Genomic DNA, 21,535 nt, shown 5'->3' with positions numbered 1-21,535 from the left:
ATGCCAATGTGTACTGTGACATATTGAAGCAGAGCATGATCCCCTCCCTTTGGAGACTGGGCCACAGGGCAGTATTCCAACATGATAACGACCCCACACACACCTCCAAGACGACCACTGCCTTGCTAAAGAAACTGAGGGTAAAGTTGATGGACTGGCCAAGCATGTCTACAGACCAAAAACCTATTGAGCATCTGTGGGGCATCCTCAAATGCAAGGTGTGGGAGTGCAAGGTCTCTAACATCCACCAGGAGTGGAAGAGGACTCCAGTGGCAACATGTGAAGCTCTGATGAACTCCATGCCCAAGATGGTTAAGGCAGTGCTGGAAAATAATGGTGGCCACACAAAATATTGACACTTTGGGCCCAATTTGGGCATTTCCACTTAGGGGTGTACTGTCAGGCTCCATTCAGGCTGTGGAGCTGCATATCTCTGTCCTATATCCCTGCCTTGCCTCAGTTCCCATGTTTAGTTGCAATCCATTCCTGGATTTCCATATGTTCTGTCCTGAACCTCTGATTCCTTGATTCCAGTCTTGCTCTTTGTTTCAGCTCTGTTTCCTTTATAAGGTGTGCCCCACCCATTTGTTATGTTTGTCTCAGTCTGCAGTCTAAAGGTATGTCCTTGGTTTTGTGTTTAGATTCAATGTTTGGTTTCAGCTTATTAGTGATTCAGTAAGCAGGGTTTAGCATTAGGACCCACCGAATATTGGAGTACTTTGGCGTAGTGGTGGGCTAAGCATACTTTGGCCATATGATGTGACGGAATCTCCAATTGTTATCACATAGTCCTAGGCTAGTTCCTGTGTTCATGTTTGTCTGTCTCTTATGTACCTTTGCCCTCCTTCCCTGAATCATCTGAGGATTTCAGTTCCTCTCTCCTCTCCCCATGTCCCAGTTAAGATGTCCTATCCTTGCTTAAAGTAGAAGCGCCCGAGGATTCCGGCTCCTCACTCCTTCCCCTGTGTTCCTTGCCTTGTTCCCTGTCCTTTGTTGTGCCCTGTATCATATATGTCTTGTCTGGTTATGGTCCTTGCTCGGTCTCCCTGTTACTTGCTCTGTCCTCCTTGCTTGCTACGTTTCTGTTGATACTCTGCTTAGCTTCCATTCTCCCAGCCTGCAGCATCCTGCACATGATTCTAGCGCTATGTCTCATGTCTGCTCCAGGGTGCCTGCAGGATATCTCCACGTTCTGCTCTGTTCTGGACAACATCAGCTGCTCTGTCAGGTTGCTGGTATGTGGCTGCACAACTCTAGATGCCCACTCGGGTGAGTGCAGTCGCCCTGCACCAGGCCCTGTCCTGTGACTCCGCTACTGCACAGTAACTCCTGAACATGATCTTTGGGTCATTACAGTCGTCTGTATGGACGCGGTTCCTGATATATAGTCGTCTGTATGGACCCGGTCCCTGACATGTACTCACTTTTGTTGCCAAGGTGTTAGACATTAATGGCTGTGTGTTGAGTTATTTTGAGGGGACAGCAAATTTACACTGTTATACAGGCTGTACACTCACTACTTTACATTGTAGCAGAGTGTCATTTCTTCAGTGTTGTCACGTGAAAAGATATAATAAAATATTTACAAAAATGTGAGGGGTGTACTCACTTTTGGGAGATACGGTATGTATAATTATTCTGAAGGGGACCCTTGTAACAGTTGCCTCAGGGCTTCAAAGAGTTGAAGTAGGGGCTACTACATAGTGCTGTGTCCAGGGAGAAAATACTGTTTTGAGTGTGGTGCTGGATAGTGTTGTGGGCTGGAGGTAGGTTGCCAGAGAGTGCTGTGGGGTGGGGGAGAGGGCTAGAGAGTAAGAGATGATAGAAAGGAAGGGGGGCTGGGGGCAGACAGAAGAAATAGAAAATGTGTGTCATTTTAATTACATGCTTATACTCTAATTATAAATAAGTCATTTCTTCACTGGTGCAGTCCAACAATGTTATTACATTCACAATAGTTTTGCATACCCTGACTTCACCATTATTCTTGTAGGCCCTCTATTAAAGTAAAAGTACATTAGTCCTAAATCTAACAAGAAAATCATTATTCATATGTTGTTTATTCTATTATCCATGGAAAATCCTATGTAGTATGAATTATCTCTTAAACCTTTTGCAATTCTGGCATTTTTGTGCTTTATTCTGACCCTCTTGATATTATTTCTATCAATTTAGCAATTTGCATTTCGTATATTTTTGAAAGTGTTTTATATATATATATATAACATTTTGTGCAATAATGTATTTTTCTAGGTTTATTTTAATAAATTGGAAATGGTAAAAACATCTTTCTTGATTTTTTTTTTTTTTGATTTTTTATTTTTTTACAGGTCATCATGACTGATACAATTTTTGGCACTGGAACTGATAAGTGGGTATGTCCAAATGATCGTCAGCTAGCCCTCAGAGCTAAGTATGTTTACATTGTTTACTTATTTACTTTTTACTTATTATTATTGTTTTGTTCCCATATCTAGTACATTCATTTTCTATGTGTACTTCGTCATATCAATGTTTTACTTATAAACTGTAAAGTTTAAAACATTTCCTGCTAATAGTGTTTAGATATCTGCATAACTAATTAGTCCTAAAAAGCTGCATGTTGATCACATTCAATTTTTCCGAATACCAATATGTCTTATGTCCCTGAAAAGTCCTGTAAAAATAAAAGGTGCGAAATATGTTTAAAATATGGATACTTCTCCTGGCATTTAGATTACAGCAGATTCTCCCCCAGCTGATCCATCCTGACCAGACAGGGTTTGTCCCCAGATAGAAGGCTCCCAATAGCACTGTCGGGGCTTTGAACACCATTTATGTTGATACAAATAATACACAATGTCACACACCTTATTTGTGTTGTTTCCCTGTCCACAAATAATAAAACAATGCACAGCAAACTTCCAAAAAAGTGCGCTCTGTGTTAAATGTAATAAAAATCAAACAGAACCTGGTGTATACAAATGGTTCAGTCAATCTTGAGGCAAATGTCTTAAAGAAAAAAACATAAACACAACCAATAATGCAATACAGTCCAAATCAGTATTCCCTCTCCAGGTGTTGAATACACTCACAAAAGAGAAGGTAGTGAAAAGCTCTTCAGAAATTATGCCCCGAATCTACAGGTGCCTCCAGACTTATGACGGCGGATGCTCAGTGGAAGAAAGAGAACAATATCCTCCATATAGAAATCTTTTATTTTGGCATCAGTGTTAAAATGAATGTATAAAAACTATAAATAGTTACTTAGGCCTAGTGTCTGCATTCTGCTTATCTCATTTGAGTCATAAGTGTTTGCTAGTTGGCTTACCCATCTGCTAGCTCCATCTACAAACCTTAAAGATGGATCACCCTGGAACAATCCAGGGCTTCATTGACCCCATGCTCTGGGATTTGGCTTTGGCAAAAGTTCCTAGGGAGACTGTTTAGGTGGCACCTAGTGGTTGAGGCCACAATGTGGGTCTGGCTGTCCAGAGGTGTGGGATATGTAATGTCTTCCTTGCTGTCTCCACTGTTATCCCTGTCTGACTTTCTCAAGGACTGGTGCTGGGGTTCCTTAGGGTTCCCTTGTTAGGATCTCCTCCCTGATGGAGGAGGGCTGTGAAATCACTGTATCGTGTGTTTAAATAGTTCTATATTTATATACATTTACACTATGTTTAAGTACAGTGTTTAAATAGTTTGATGGGGAGTCTATATATATGTCCATTCACAATATTCTGGATATACCCTTTGGTCGCTCATGTACTCTTTGTAATACAGTATAATGGGGTACAGTATGTATTAAAATGTGCACCTATACACAAACTCACAAAGTAGTGCTTTTTATTAATGTATTTAAAATCAATTGTTCCATGCCATTGTATATAAATAATTACTATAACCCATCAGATTTGTTTAAAGTTTAGCATCTGTATATGCATGAAAAAATTATCTATTTTCTATACTCAGATTCCTAGATGTGACTGTTGACCTATATGAACACTTATGATGTTGAATACTTATTGAATAAATATAATGGAGGCAAAATGTGATATGAAATATTCTTAAACAGACTTTTTCTTCTCTTATAGGTTACAGACAGGATGGTCAGTACATACTTTTCAAACAGACAAGCAAAGGAAAAATCAGTCTCTTGACAAAAATGAAGTGGATACAATTCTACAGGTTATTAGAAGGGCTGAAAAAGTGGACTGTCTGGAGCAGCAGAGAATTGGGTACTTGAGTTTAAGCTTTCAGTAACTGGGAAAGTTACTATGTCCACTATCTGTATTGTAACTGTGGGTAAGCTGACTTTAAGAGTCAGAACAGGGGTCCTTAACAATCTTGTGTCTAAACCCCCCTTTAGAAAAGTGTTGAATCCTAAGGACCACTTTCCTTTAAATTTTTCGTACTATGTAAATCATATAGTTAGTATTGCTTGCATATTCCTATGGAGCTCTCAAATTTTGTGGAATTTATGGATTTATGTCAGAACTGAAACCAGGCAAATATTAGCCCATAAAATTCCTATGCTTCTTCTAAACATATGCAGCTTCAGTGTTATCAGTAAAACCTTTCCAAGACAACTACTAGCATTGTGTCTGATACTGAATTGAATATTGACTTCAATATGTTTCTTTATGAGCCTATTGTCATGTTTGAAATTGGCTACAATTATATTACGTTCGCAAAGATTGTTGTAGATAAAAAAGCTGTATAAAAATATATTTAAAATATTTAAAAGTTAATGAGTCCAGACTTCAAAGAGCCTAACTGATCTTGAACAGAGATGCATATATACTGGACCCATTAACAATTAACCATTTCTAGGTAAGCCCCAAGTTTGGGGTGATGAAAAATATTTTTTTTCTGTTTTGTTATTTGTGTACACTATATGACCAAAAGCAAATGGACGCCTCTCCTAGTTATGGAATGGAGTTGTTTTAGCTGCACCCATTGCTAATAGGTGTATACAATCAAGCACATGGACATGCCATTTCCAAAGACACCCATCGGCAGTAGAATAGGTCATACTAATGAGTAAAGTGATTTTGGGAAATATCTGCCTTGCTAGAGCTCCCACACAAAATTTTGTGGAAGGACTTTCCAGAATAGTGGAGACTCGTATAGCCACAGGGGCATCTCCATATTAATGGAGTTTTATTTTTTTTTTACCAAGCTCATATTTTGCAATAAAAACGGTTAAGTCTGTGTCCCATATTCTTGTGAGGTGGCTGTTAATTATGCTGCTTTATCTGTTGAAAATCACCCTCTCTCCTTGAAAGAAAAGAACAGAATAAATTACATTGTAGCTCTTCTGTTGTTATTAAGATGTATTTTGTGCCATCTCCTGGTATAAAAGTATATTATTACTGGTTGCTGGGGTACTGAAAGCATACTACATAATTTAATGTCTTTCCACCTAGTTGTTTTATGAATAGTAATAATAAGAATAAAAGACAAATTATATTTTAATTAACCAAAGCCAAAGTCTACTGTTATGAAATAAATTAAAATATTCTTAGAATAAAATTGAAATGATCATGAAATGATCATTTGCCTAAATATAAAATGATACTAGGTTTTTTTAAAAATATTTCAAAAGTGTGTCAGTGTGTGACATGTACAGATGTATAGACCATGAGCAGAAATAAGGTACTTGTCTAGTGGTTAATTTATAGTTTGGAGATTCACAACCTGAACATTGATTTTCATTTGACTCAGGCGTCTCGTGGAAAGATTGGAAAACATGAAGAAGAATGTCATGGGGAATGGGATGTCACAGTGTCTCTTGTGCGGGGAGATGCTTGGACTGTTGGGCTCTACCTCTGTGTTCTGCCAGGACTGTAAAAAGGTAAACTCTTCCCTAGGATTATTTCTGCTGTTTCTTCTACTAACCAGTAAGAAATATTGGATGTTTACAAATGTTATATGGTGAAATCTTTATAAAGTGTGTCTTACTCATGAGAATACATAAAATGCAAAAATAATTTTTTACTTGGGACACTGTTTATTCTTACCTGTGTAAGTACATGTTAGGGAGTAGGAAAAAAAGGGAGGATGAGTGGCTGCAAAAAGAATAATGGGTAAAATAGAGGAGGTAAAAAAGGGGCTGTGAAAACATGCACATGAACAATTTTCCTAGTGGAAAAAGTATGTACCACATTAACAATATATATAATATGATGTAACAAGCTGAATATTTTAGCTGCAGAATTTCAAGCTCCATCATAATAGCCAAGGTTTTAACTGGAAAATTGCTAATCAGATATTCACCCTACCTGATGAGCTTGAAGGAGTCAAGTGGTCATGTAGACATTTAAATCCACATGGCAGTTACATTTCTTGACTTTCGAATTCTGGACACATATAAGTGTAAATATGTTTATGATATTAACATATATTATGCTTCTTTTACCTCTAACTTGCTTGAACGGATTGTGTACAATCGCCTTACTAACCTCTTCTCCTCTAATTCCCTCCTTGACCCTCTACAGTCTGCTTTCAAACCCTTTCACTCTACTGAAACGGCTTCAGCAAAAGTCTCCAGTGACTTGCTCTCTGCCAAAGCAAAAGGTCACTTCTCCATTCTAATACTCTTGGATCTCTCTGCTGCTTCTACAGGCATTCGAGATACAGCTCTCCCCTGGATCTCCTCATACCTGTCTAATCATTCCTTCTCTGTCAGCTTCTCTGGCAAGACATCATCACCCCTTCAATCCTTGGCCCTCTGCTGTTCTCGCTTTATACTTCATCTCTTGGCAAATTAATCAAATTATTTGACCTCCAGTATCATCTATATGCGGATCTACCTGTCTTCTCTTGATCTCTCTCCATCTCTCATGTCCCGTATTACCAACCGCGTGTCTGCTATTTCTTCATGGATGTCACAACGCTACCTGAAACTTAATCTGTCTAAAACTGAACTCATTATCTTCCCCCCTTCCATCTCCACTCCACTACATGAATTCTCTATCACCATTAACAACACGACTATCTCTCCTACTAACCAGGCCCGATGCCTTGGGGTCATCTTTGACTCAAACCTCTCCTTAATCCCTCACATTCAGTCCCTCACCAGATAAAAACATCTCTTGCATCCGCCCATTCCTCCCCCAAGAATCCACAAAAACTCTGGTTCATTTACTTATCTAGTGGTTTAGGTTGCAGTGGCGTAACTACATGGGTTGTACCGTTCACAACTTTGACAGGGCCGTGACTCTAGGCGGCCCAGGGTGAGCCCTCCTTCCACTTGTTTCTGTCATACCGGTTCAAAATAGTCTAGAAAGGGCCCTTCCAACCTGGAACGCACTGGTCCAGGTCGGAAGGGCCCTTTCTAAACTATTTTGAACCGGCACGGAGAGAAGGAACTTATCAGGGTCACGTGACCCCACAGTGAAACCAAGTGAAACCACACTGTGCCAGCAGCCAGAGAGAAAACAGCTGGGGAGGTGAGAGGTAAACATGTTGCATAGGAGGCGGGGTATGTATGTTTGTATATATGTATAAGTGTGTGAGCATGGATGTGTAAGTGGGTAGACATGGAGTGTATGAGCATGAGTAAGTGTGTGTAATTTGTTTAAATATGTGTGCCAGAGTGTATGTTGGGAGGTGGAGCCAAGGGGCAAAGAAGACAAGTTGTTTGGGGGCAATGATGGCACAGACAAGCTGTTCAAGATGTTAATTTATGGATTGACAGATTTGGTTTGGATCTAGGAGCGGGTCATATCTCCCCTCTCCCTTCTGATGCTCCACTTTGAATTTGTTCTCTTCTAAATATAATAAAGATTTATATAAATATATGTAATAAATAATAAAAAAAATTAATAAATTGAACAATACATTAAATATTTAGCAAATATATAATCAATTTAATAAAGGATTGATAAATCAGTGAAAACATTAATCCATTTAATAAACTGATAAATTAATAAATTTAATTGTTGGTAAATCAAAAAAATTATTGTTAAATTTTACATTGTCAAATAAATTGATAAATAACTGTAAAAAAGTCAATTCAGTGTTTACTAAATGAAGATGATACATATGTTAAGACATTATTAAACATAAACTTGTCAATTAACTTGTCACCTGTTTTGTGCTGTGTCCTTCCCGCTTGCACATTTCACGTGACCCAGCGTCAAGGAGTCTTCTGCTCCTTCTATCCGTGGAGTCTGAGGTTTGACACACAAACTCACACACACTCATGATAATACCATACAGTAACAAACACACACACGCTAACATTGTATGCTCACAAATGCCTTATAGTAACACTCTAGCACCATACTCTCATGCACACACATGCTAACACCATACAGTAATACACACACGCTAATGATCTATGCTGACATATACACACAAATGCAATACAGTAACACACACACACCACCAAATGCTCATACGTGTTAACACGACACTGCACACACTATCCAACAACATACACTAACACACTCTTTCTCTCATATATATATATATATATATATATAACACTAACTTTAGTACCACACACACATGCTGTGACTCTAGCGCTCTTAAATATATACACACTGACTGGCACTATAAATATATTCACACATGTAGACATACTCCCCCTTTCTTACTCTTCTTACCTTGAGCCTACTATTTTACAGCGCTGTGGAATATGATGGTGCTACAAAAAAAAAAAAAAATAATAATAACCTGTATCCACCTCAGCTTGCACTTCATTGTGTTATGTGACCGCACTGGCCGTCTAGCGGGACCTGCTTCAGCATGCCCCTGCAGCCAAGCCTTAGGGCACAGAATCCCTGATGGCAGCCCTGGCCGATGCTCCCACTTTGTCCTGCAAAACCATAAATACCAGGAAGTGATTTCTCATTGCCATGGTTACCTGGCGCTTGGGATTTGTCAAACCCTGCGTTAATGGATGAAATGGTATTTCAGCTAGGAAATCATTCAGAAAATTGTACTTGTGTATTTTAATGTGGTATTTGATGTCACGAAAGATCAGCTTCTAGGACTTGTTCATCGTTAAAGGGATAATACAAATCTACATTGTCCTGTGTTGCTGGTTGTATATTTACTGAAAGCATAATTGTGTTAGTGTTTAGACTACTAAGGCATACCAAGGCCTTAATGCTCTTTTTAATATGAAATGATATCATGATCATGATATCATTTGATTTTAAGTATGGTTGAGCTGTAGCATAGGTTTTTGTTTTCTATTACAGCTGGAGCATTTCATCAAGAGTCGGATGCAGTTATTAAAACGGCATGCATGATTATGGTTATAGCTGTAAAATATTGTACACAATAGTAGCTGGATTCTTTGAAACATCAACCCCATACATTTTATTGTAACCTTTTTATTGCCACTGGGGGGAGTAGTAAGATAAAATATAAAGGCATGTATTTAATGTTAAAACCTGTACAGCTGACATCTTTATCATTCACATGTTGCTGTCGATACATTCCCCTGATTATTTCAGGAAATAAAAGTGCTGTTCCACTTACTCTTCTAACTTTGTAACTAAATGTAGCATCAGATACATCATTCCTAGTTCTACCACGCATAATGTTTATTTACTTACATATTCAAGAGTACAATTAATATCTTGTCTAAATGAAACAACAGTTTATATTTTTGTTTGATCACAGATTGTGACAGGGAATAGAATCCACACCGTTGGCAGAGAGGCACTATTATCAAGGACCTACATGTAGTTGTGCTGCACTCCTTTCAACCCATGTTGTTAGTGGATAACAGCAGGGGCTTCTTAAGGTTTTTAGGGGCCCTAATTGAAGGAAAAAATAAAGAGGGCTCATCACCAGCATTAGTGACTAATTTGACTATTCACAAACCAAAGCACTTAAAACATCTGCTCAACTGTGTATAAACTGTATATAAATATACATAAATGATATATGTACATAAAATATTTGCATATACATTTAAAACCCCTATACATCATTAATCATATTTATGTTACAAAATACCCATGTGAGTAGTGAGTTAAAAAAGGTATCACCACATACTCTGCAATACTCTGTTTTTTTGACATCGTGTCTACTGGACTAATACGGCTTAACCCATTTACAGATATACCGTAAATGTAATTTGCTCGATTATAAGACGCTATAAATGCTCTGAAAAATACCCCTGTCTTATAATCGGGTTCGTCTCATAATCAGACCTCAAATAGGTCTGACTATGAGACGACTAAGATCCAGATCCCCCGCAGCTGCAGGGGACCTGGATCCTCCTGTCCCCCCCCTCCGCCCCACTTACCGGTACTTCTGAGTCCCCGGTGTGTAGCTGGGGCAGCGTGTAGATGTCTACGCGATTTGCGTAGACAACTTCCGCTGCAGCAGGAAGGAGGTGTGGCTAGCAGCAGGGGTTGTCTGCGTCCATCGCGCAGACCTTCCCTGGCTGTCAGAGATCAGAGTTCCCCGCACCGGTGCCGGTGCCGCGAACTCTGATCTCTGACAGTCGGGGAAGGTCTACGCAATGGACGCAGACAACCCCCGCTGCTAGCCACGCCTCCTTCCGGCTGCAGTGTAAGTGTGTGGGATCTACACGCTGCCCCGGCTACATGACAGGGAAGTCAGAAGCACCGGTAAGTTGGGGGGGGCCGGGGAGTGTTAAATGGGGGGCATAAGGCATTTCTGGAGGCAGAGTGCTCTGTGAAATGCCTTTTAACCCCCTTAATGCCACTCTGCCTCCAGAAATGCCTTTTTAACCCTCTATACGCCACTCTGCCTCCTGAATGCCTTAAACCTCCCTATATGCCACTCTTCCCCATAATATGCCTTTTAACCCTCTAAATGCCAGAGTGGCATATAGGGGTATAAGGCATTTCTGGAGGCAGAGTGGCACATAGGGGGTCAAAAGGCATATCATGGGGCACAGTGGCATATAGGGTTAAAAGGCATATCATGGGGCACAGTGGCATTTAGAGGGTTAAAAGGCATATCATGGGGCACAGTGGCATATAGGGGGTATAAGGCATTTCTGGGGCAGATGTGCATAACTGGGGGGCAGGTTGGAAAATAGAAGGAAATAAAACCAAAAATTTTTCTCAATCATAGCTTTTATTAAAAAAAAATAGTTTTAGATGAATTAACGTTTACTGGTAAAACTTTTTTCCTAGAGGGTCGTCTTATATTCAGGCTTTTTCTTTTTTTCCTAAATTAATATTCAGATTTGGGGGGTCGTCTTATAATCAGGGTCGTCTTATAATCGAGCAAATACGGTATATATATATATACACACACGCACACACTATATGGACAAAAGTATTAGAACACCTGAACGTTACATCAACAAGGACTTTTATGACATTGCATTCTAAATACATAGACATTAATATGAGGTTGGTCTTTGCATATTATTGCCCATTCATTTAGTAGAGCATTTGTGAGGTTAGGCGCTGATGTTGGACGAGAAGGCCTGGCTCGCAATCTCCGTTTCAGTTCATCTCAAAGGGGTTCAATGCATGGATTTTAATTGGAAAATATTTTCTTTAAATATGATTGCAACTTTTAAAAAAAAAATATTTTGATATCCTTGAGGGTGGAATGCAATGGATATGGTGTAGGTGGCTTCCTGCATTAGTCCTCCGTACTTGTTTTGAGGAACACATTGTTAATTGAGCTTCATGTATTTCTTGCAATTTACTTGCAGATTGGCCTAATGATAGATCCGAGACCAAGCAGTGTGAATGACAGTGAAAAAGATAAATGTCAGTAATAAATCTTTATGACATTCTGTCCTGGTGCAATTCCCCCAGAGCTAAAACAAACACAATTTTTCTTAAATATGGCAAGTCCATTTAACTCTGTCAGTGCATTGGGGCAGACACCATAGTGGAGTACAATAAGGTTACAAGAATATACCACGGCAGTTGTAAAACTGCAAGTGCTCGTTACAATATAAATGTATTTGGTGACTGCAAGGAATTTCTTATCATGAAAATCCAGCTATATATTGTAACATAGTTTTGGAGGAAACTGGAGCAATCATCACAGCAAACAATGGAATATTACTGCTAATATGTATAGCACCACTTGCGCATATGACCTCTAGCTGAAAGAGCACCACACACTCACCCGATCTGCTTCTCTACATCAGTGTAGCCCAACAAGAAAACTACACAAGCTGCTCAGCATGCATCAAACCTTAGTGTGCATGATATTTTAGTGAGTGGTAAAATCCAACTGCTCAATATTAAATACAAATGATGTTAAAAATATCCAAATATGTGTTCCTAAAGACAAAGGCTACTATAGTGTAGAGTATGAAATAATTCCTGTAAGACTCTTATTGTTTACCCCTAGCCGTGGGTTGTAATGAACAAAGTGCAATATCTATGATTAAAGAGAAATCCCATGAGGGTTATAGAGACATATATTGTATCATCACAGGATAGTGACTTTTGCTTCATATTGTTGCAGTGATAACTGAGGGGTTTAGGGGAAACTGCCAAATCTTAATTTCATGGGCTGTATACATGATTGTCCACTGAAGGGATCAAGAAGGGGCACTTATTCTCCTCTGAAAGTCCCTAAGAGGGCAACCCTTGGCAGGGGCAAGCATAGAGGACAGCATTATAGGATCTGCCCACAATCTGTGCAAGTTATTCTGGGTTCTCTGGGTGGTATGCAAATGTCATGGATATAGTTATGCCCCATTTTGTAGCAGCCAAGGGTCATTAGATTATGTCTAATATTCTTTTTTGAAGTTTATTGAGGTACCATCATGTCAAGAAAACTCACACTGGTTTACAAATACTTTTGGATAACAGGTGTAGCATATTATCATGCCGAGTACAAACGGTATTGACATTACAACTTTTTCCTAGGTTGGATATTGGTATATTTATAGCTATGAAGAAGAACAAAGAGGAAAGAGAAGGAAAATAAGAGAAAGAGAGAACTAGTCTCCAAGAGCATGAGTGTGCCAGGGCATGTGATGGGTCAGCAGGAATAATCCAGGGAGAGTTAGCCCCTAGTGATGGTTGTAAAAGACATTCCATGTGTCCCAAACACAATTGAAGACTTGAAGTGTGACTTATACAGTATATTTGTAAGTCCTTGTAGTAGTGAGGAAGAATAGAACATCATGTATAGTTGGGGGTAGATTATCTCAATTTTTTACTGTAGGTAATGCTTCACCTTAACTTGGATCAGTGTTTAAGTTGTGGGCAAATTTGTACTCAATTTTTATTTTAAGTCAACAAACCTTTAGTAAAGCTGTGTGGTAGTAAAGGACCATTTTTGTATGTCCTGACTGATGACACAAATGCTACATGATCAATGCAAAGTGTTCTAAATGCGTCCTGCATTTTGCCAGGAATAATATGAAAATAATGAACCTTCATGCAAGAAAATTAATGATCTAGGTCAAATAATATTATAGTAAAGATTATCCTATTTAGAATTAATGTCCTGTTCGAAATCTTGAAAAATAAATTTTAAGACGAGCATCTTAAGAAATCATGCAGAATTGCGTGGCCCTTTGCCATCAGTCATCTGGCACCAGTTGAGAAGGCTTGTGTGCCCATGGAGTCGACAGGTCACAAAGCTAGGGCATGGTGAATGTGTACAGAAGACCCAGTGATGCTACCTTGCCAAAGATAAGAAGAGGCGGGTGGAAAAATCAAGTGGACATTCTGCAAGTAAGACAGACAGGGCAGAGATTGGCGAAGCCAACTCTTTGCTTCATTCAATCTGATGTATTACTCTTTCCTTAGGATCACAGCAGACTGGATTTTGGGAATTTTATATATATATTTTTTAATCAAAACCTAAACCAAAACACAATAATTAAATATTATGCCTTGCTGAATAATATAACTTATCAATAAAGAATATTTCTTAACACGTGATATGTGTTCAATTTGAAATGTGAACAACAAATAAAAATATATATAGTACTCCCCCAATGTTGTACTGCAGCACCCAGCTTAAGTATTCCTCCAAATACTCCAAGAACAAATATAATCTGAAGAAGGGGCACATGTACATAGGGAGAGAAAACAAAATTCCACAATAGTGTAGTATGATTAGGAAAAGCAGACTATTATTATTTTTTATTATTATTATTATCTTTTATATAGCGCCAACAGTTTACGCAGCGCTTAATACAATACATAAATTCAAGGGATATGACAAGACAAGAATTGACAGACTAAGACAAACCGATACATTCAGTGGAGAGAGCCCTGCTCGCAAGCTTACAATCTAGAGACTAGAGATACTACTGATTGCCCTCACAAAAGTAGATGGATATCAGGCTCTTCAAATATTGTAAAACGTTTTCTTTAATGATTTCTTGAAATCTATAAAAGTAAAAGCAGCAATGGTGCAGTATATTCCAACTTCATACACTTAAAATACTAAATCCACTTACAAGACATGGTGGCATAACTAGAGAGTCATGCAAACAAGCCCAGTACAAGTAAGGAAGAATAAAAGATGATGTAACGTCCTCTGGAAAGTAGTCTTTTCAAATAAAAAGTCTCTCAACACGTTTCGCCGGTTTGTCCAGCTTCTTCAGGAGAGTGTGATGAATAAAAGCGGATCCAGTTCCAACAAAATATAAAAAAAAGTTTATCTTTATGAGCAAGTGCTACAATTAGCTCTGTATCTTCCCAAAAGTCCTGGCATGGAAAGAGTTAAATATCATTTGAAAAACCCATGGGGTGTCAAGTTTAAAAATGTATAGATTGATAGGATAAATTGAATTGGCACTGGCTGCCAGAGAGGAGGATGTACTGCAGGGGACCTGGATCCTCGTCTCTGGCATCTGGTGAGTAATATATATATATACATATAATATATATTATACTCGCTTATCTGAGATAACCCTGCAGTAGATATATTAAAATACTTTTTTTTCCCCCTCAAAAGTATCTGGATCATACCTGGTACACAGGGGTTTAATATAGTCCTTTATAACTCCATAATTGCTCATTCACATTAACTTGTCTATACCCAATCCACAAAAGCACAAATGCAATTTTATGGGTGCGCGTAACTTAGCAGCTCAATGGATATTATGAGGAGGGGACATGGTCTCATTCTAGTAAATTACCATACCTTAAACAGTGTAACAGAACGGTGCGTAAAGTAAGTAAGCATGCTGTATCCTTGGCCAACCACTGCGTCTACCATCCTCAACATTGCCAATTTCTTTGTTCTTCTCCAAAACAGCTTGGGCAGAACATCTGAAAACCCTTGTCTGCATTGAAATTTTTGCTCGGGAGAGACCTTGCTGATTCATTATAACTACTTTGCATCTTGTTGCTGTGCTCAGTCTTGTCATGGTGCATGACTTTGACATTAAACTGTTTTCAGCAACCTCACCTTGTTAGTGAGTTTGGGTCTTCCTCACCCAGTTTAATTCCTCGTACACACCTGTTTATGATACTGATTGTTTTTCAACCTACATATTAAATTAAAGATCATTAACACCTGATTGGTATGATTGTTTAATCATTCGCCTAACTAACTTCTGACTTTGTGCAAGTGTACCTATAAATAATTCTATATTGAAGACAAATGGTGTTTACTCACTTTTTATTTTCTTTAGTGATAATAATAAACTATTAGCATGTTTTTTTTAAAAAGAATTCTCACACCTGCATAAATCTTTTCCACAGTACTGTATATCTATCTGTTTATCCTAAGTCATTATGCATGGTTCTTGTTAGCTATGGTCAACATGCCTTCCATATATCTATATATATATATCTATATATATAAATATCCATATCTAGATATAGATATATAGATATCTGTATATACATACATAGATATGTATGATTCTAATCATGGGCTTTGAAAGAAAAGTAAAATGTAACCTCAATTACCAAAAAAACTCAAATCCTAAAAGGCATAGCTTTAAACATATTTGTGAGTGAAACAGTTAATGCACTTTTAGCCATTATCTTAGAGCAATAGTCAAACCTTTACATTGCAATTACAGTACATCCTGCAGATTCCTTAAAATGAAGGTACAAAATGTGCCAATCATCCATTCCTATTTGAAAAGTGCTAAAAGCCGTGTTTAAAAATAGATGCTGGAGCCAAAAGTGCACTAATACGCATCTTTCTTTTTTTGTTCTCAGAAAGTCTGCACCAAATGTGGAATTGAAACCAACACGAACCAGAAGCGCCCTACATGGCTATGTAAAATCTGCAGTGAACAAAGAGAGGTAAAAGAAAATCCAGTGCTATGTATGTACATATACAATTGCAGTTAGTAAGCTGTTGTACCTTAAATGGAATTATTTGTAGTCAACTGCTTTCTTATTGTGTTTCCCTTTTGCTGTTTTATGAAAGCTATTTATCTAGCAAAGTCTTACATGCAATATATTATCACTATATTTTATTTTAAGAATTTGGGCATCCTAAAAGATACTATATATATATATATATATATATATATATATATATATATATATATATATATATATATATATATATAATTTCATTTTGTAAACACATTTCTTAGAGAGTCTTAGCGTGTGAAACAATTGCTTTGTAGACAGAGCTTTGTATTTGCTAAAACTGTTACGTTAAGACCACCTGACTCTTGAACAGTTAATTTTTTTTTTTTATACTATGCGTAGCTACACCCCATTGCTGATCAAGGAGCAATGTGTCCATTATATCTTCCAGTATGTTGAATAGCAGGATTCTAGTGGAGAAAGAAGCATTCATGAACAATCTAGCTTGTTAACTATATACAGTAATTTTAGCAATATCTCATTGCCCCCATAAAAGCCAAACACCTTTCCTTTTGTCATGTAATAAATGAGGAACTCCTAATCTCACACCATCAGGTGTTCAGTAATAATTTTTGAAAAATGTGTTCATCCCTGTCAGTGTATTGTTATCAGTGGAACCTCCAGGACTTTGGGGCAGAGAATCTCCTTCAGAATTCCAAATGTAACCAGTCAATGGAATTTAAAGAAACTATTTATTTTTATTTTAAATGAATAAAATGTGTTTTGGCATTTATATCCTGATTTGTATTTGAAAAATATAGTGGGAATGCATTGTGCCAGCTGGCACATACTTTACCATTGAACAGCACAGTCTGATCAGACTTCAGGCTTGGCGGTTTGATGGAGACTCCATGATGATGTAATCCATAACCTGCCATTTGCCAGAATTGTAATCCTAAGGGAGAAATGCAATAGGAAGGATCCATGTAAACTCACATTTGTTGAGTAGTTGCTGTTTAGAAAATATTAAAATATAAAATGAACTATGAACTTAATTGCAGTTTCAGTCTACAATAACTTTTTAATAATAATTTTTTATTTAAATTATGATAATAATATTAAGCAAATTTATATTTTCTTTTAAACTACCGTATTTGCTCGATTATAAGACGAGGTTGTTTTCAGAGCAAATGCTCTGAAAAATACCCCTCGTCTTATAATCGGGGTCGTCTTATAATCAGACCTCAAATCTGTCTGACTATGAGACGACTAAGTTCCAGATCCCCCGCAGCTGCAGGGGACCTGGATCCTCCTGCCCCCCCCCCCCCCGCCCCACTTACCGGTGCTTCTGAGTCCCCGGTGTGTAGCCGGGGCAGCGTGTAGATGTCTACGCGATTCGCGTAGACAACTTACGCTGCAGCCGGAAGGAGGTGTGGCTAGCAGCGGGGGTTGTCTGCGTCCATCGCACAGACCTTCCCCGGCTGTCAGAGAGGGAACTCTGATCTCTGACAGCCGGGGAAGGTCTGCGCGATGGACGCAGACAACCCCCGCTGCTAGCCACACCTCCTTCCGGCTGCAGCGAATCGCGTAGACATCTACACACTGCACTGCCCCGGCTGCATGACAGGGGAGTCAGAAGCACCGGTAAGGTGGGGGGGGGGGTGGAGTGTTAAATGGGGGGCATAAGGCATTTCTGGAGGCAGAGTGTGCTATGAAATGCCTTTTAACCCCCTTAATGCCACTCTGCCTCCAGAAATGCCTTTTTAACTCTCTATATGCCACTCTGCTTCCTGAAATGCCTTAAACCTCCCTATATGCCACTCTGCCCCATAATATGCCTTTAACCCCCTTAATGCCAGAGTGACATATAGGGGTATAAGGCATTTCTGGAGGCAGAGTGGCACATAGGGGGTCAAAAGGCATATCATGGGGCACAGTGGCATATAGGGTTAAAAGGCATATCATGGGGCACAGTGGCATATAGGGGGTATAAGGCATTTCTGGGGCAGATGTGCATAACTGGGGGAGCAGGTTTGAAAATAGAAGGAAATAAAACCAAAATATTTTTCTCAATCATAGCTTTTATTAAAACAATAGTTTACATGAATTAACATTTACTGGTAAAACTTTTTTCCTATAGGGTCGTCTTATATTCAGGCTTTTTCTTTTTTTCCTAAATTAATATTCAGATTTGGGGGGTCGTCTTATAATCAGGGTCGTCTTATAATCGCGCAAATACGGTATATCCCACCTTGGAAATTGAGGTTGTTTTTATACAGCTGATTTAAGCTTTCTGACTGAAATTAGATTATACATGTTTTACTATATCAATTGTTTATATATTTTTCCCATATGTCTTATGCTTTATCTTGTACAATGTTTCATGGCATGGAAGCTGTGTAATTTTAGTTATAATATACGGCCAAAGCAAGCAGAGAAAGTGTATATTTAGTTTAATTGCAGATGTGGAGCGTGGCTCCGTTCACAACAACATGTAATTTTGATGCCCGCGGAGTTAATATACAAGGTTATCAAGCCACATGCTATTTCTCATCAATGCCTTCAGCATTGTATACTATTGCTAACAGAGAACATTCATTGCATCTCTTCTTTTAGCAGTGCCACATTTATACCCTTCCATATCAGGATGTATAGGTTAAGATACAATACAGTATGTCATCTTTCATCTTTTTTGGAAGTAGTTACTAAATATTGTTCCAATTTCTAGTTTTTAATCGTGCTGGGTCATCCCGCCAGTTAAACTGTGATTATGCAGGAGGTTTAACTAGTAGTACCCATGACTGCCTTAACTTTGTATAGCTGGCACTAGTAGTATGGGTAAAAACAGGCAAAGTTGAGTTAAAAGGGGCACATGAGTCACCACCTCTGGTGTCTCAGGTAAAAGTTTATTCTTGTTTAGAGGAACATCTATTCTGTAAAAACATGTAATACGTTGTGGGGGGGGAAAACTTTCTTACAATGTGTTACTTTAAGATTGACACAGGCGTATATCAACAATATATTCACATATGTGTCCTTTTTTATTGGTCTGTAGAAATTAAGATGATTCATTGCAAACATTATTCAATATACTGTAGCTAAATCAGGCTTTTTATGTTATAAGCAGTCCTAGGAAGAGCTACCATAAGACAAGGGACATAGCCTACTTAGTTATTGTGTGCATATTGATCAGATCATGTAGAGTTGTCTAGCTACAGTGAAGGGAAAAAAATTGATCTCCTGCTGATTTTGTACGTTTGCCCACTGACAAAAACATGATCAGTCTATAATTTTAATGGTAGGTTTATTTGAACAGTGAGAGACAGAATAACAACAAAAAATCCAGAATAACACATTTCAAATAAATTATAAATTGAGATCAGAAGCACCAAGACCAAAGAGCTGTCCAAGGATGTCAGGGACAAGATTGTAGACCTACACAAGGCTGGAATGGGCTACAGAACCATCGCCAAGCAGCTTGGTGAGAAGGTGACAACAGTTTGTGCGATTATTCACAAATGGAAGATCTCAATCTCACTCGGTCTGGGGCTCCATGCAAGATTTCACCTCGTGGAGTTTCAATGATCATGAGAGAGGTGAAGAATCAGCCCAGAACTACACGGGAGGATCCTGTCAATGATCTCAAGGCAGCTGCGACCTTAGTCACCAAGAAAACAATTGGAAACACACTATGCCGTGAAGGACTGAAATTCTGCAGCGCCTGCAAGGTCCCCATGCTCAAGAAAGCACATGTACAGGCCTGTCTGAAGTTTGCTAATGGACATCTGAATGATTCAGAGGAGAACTGGGTGAAAGTGTTGTGGTCAGATAAGACCAAAATTGAGCTATTTGGCATCAACTCAACTCGCCGAGTTTGGAGGAGGATGAATGCTGCCTATGACCCCAAGAACACCATCCCCACCGTCAAACGTGGAGGTGGAAACATTATGCTTTGGTGGTGTTTTACTGCTAAAGGGACAGGACAAACTTCATTGCATCAAAGGGATGGATGGTGCCATGTATTGTCAAATCTTGGGTGAGAACCTCCTTCCCTTAGCCAGGCCATTACAAATGGGTCATGGATGGGTATTCCAGCATGACAATGACACAATGCAGATCTATCAAAAGTTCTATTTGGAAATAGAATTTAAGGTGTGATTAAAAAACCTTCAACACTTTGGTGATGTAAATGTATGACATTTTATACACCGATCAGCCATAACATTATGACCACCTGCCTAATATTGTGTAGGTCCTCTTTTTGCAGCCAAAACAGCCCTCTCTTGTAGAGGCATGTATTCCACTAGACCTCTGAAGGTGTGCTGTGGTATCTGGCACAAAGACACTAGTAGCAGATCCTTTCAGTACTATAAATTGCGAGGTGTGGCCTCCATGGATTGGACAATTGGATTAAGATTTGGAGGCCAAGTAAACACCACAAACTCATTATTGTGTTCCTCAAACTATTCCTGAACCAATTTTTTGTGGCAAGGCACATTATCCTGCTGAAAGAGGCCAATGCTATCAGGGAATACCATGTCCATGAAAGGGTGTACATAGTCTGCAACAATGCTTAGGTAGGTGGTACATGAATGGCAGGACCCAAAGCTTCCCAGCAGAACATTGCCCAAAGCAACACACATGCACACACATGCACCCGGGCACCCTGACAGGTCTGCAGTTATCCAGCCCCATGCGCAACAAACTGTAATGCATTGTGTGTTCTGACACCTTTCTGTCAGAACCAACATTGACTTTTTCAGCAATTTGAGCTACAGTAGCCCGTCTGTTGTCTTCGTCCCCCATGTGCATCAATGAGCCTTGGCTGCCCATGACCCTGTCTCCAGTTCATCGCTTTTCCTTCCTTGGACCACTTTTGGTGAGTACTGATCGCTGCACACCGGGAACACCCCACAAGAGCTGCGGTTTTGGAGATGCTTTGACCCAGTTGTCTAGCCATCACAATTTAGTCAAAATCGCTCAGATCCTTATGCTTGCCCATTTTTCCTGCTTCTAACACATCAACTTTGAGGATGAAATGTTCACTTGCTGCCTAATATATCCCACCCACTGACAGGTACCATAATAACAAGATGTTATTATTCACTTCACCTGTCAGTGATCATAATGTTATGGCTGATTTGTGTATATGCCATTGGTTATTTCATTTAGTTAAAGATAAGCCCTATCATATGTATTTGAAAACAGTATTGTCAGGGCTCGGGTAAGAGCCCAGATGCAGAGCATACCAGGGTATCTGTTTGTACCCCACGTTGCACAGTGACGGGTAGGAAGGTACAGACAGGCAAAAAGAAACACACTGAAGGCTGGATATTATT

General features: G+C 38.9%; 1 protein-coding gene across 1 annotated transcript in view; it reads left to right on the top strand.

The window, feature by feature from the left end:
- The first annotated feature begins 2,336 nt into the window (after positions 1–2,336).
- The window catches only part of LOC149300974 (rab effector Noc2-like), a 94,524-nt gene continuing 75,325 nt past the window's right edge, over positions 2,337–21,535 (top strand). The window contains exons 1-4 of the mRNA XM_089484500.1: positions 2,337–2,413; positions 4,074–4,217; positions 5,707–5,836; positions 16,095–16,181. Of these exons, the coding sequence (XP_089340626.1) occupies positions 2,337–2,413; positions 4,074–4,217; positions 5,707–5,836; positions 16,095–16,181 (438 nt within the window). The remainder of the gene's footprint in view (positions 2,414–4,073; positions 4,218–5,706; positions 5,837–16,094; positions 16,182–21,535) is intronic.

Source organism: Sceloporus occidentalis, unplaced genomic scaffold (genome assembly GCF_023333645.1).
Source record: "Sceloporus occidentalis isolate IW3139 unplaced genomic scaffold, rSceOcc1.0.p SCAF_22, whole genome shotgun sequence".
NCBI classification, from domain to species: domain Eukaryota; kingdom Metazoa; phylum Chordata; class Lepidosauria; order Squamata; family Phrynosomatidae; genus Sceloporus; species Sceloporus occidentalis.
Note: the sequence above shows the minus strand (reverse complement) of the source record. Positions and strands in the feature narration are given on the sequence as shown.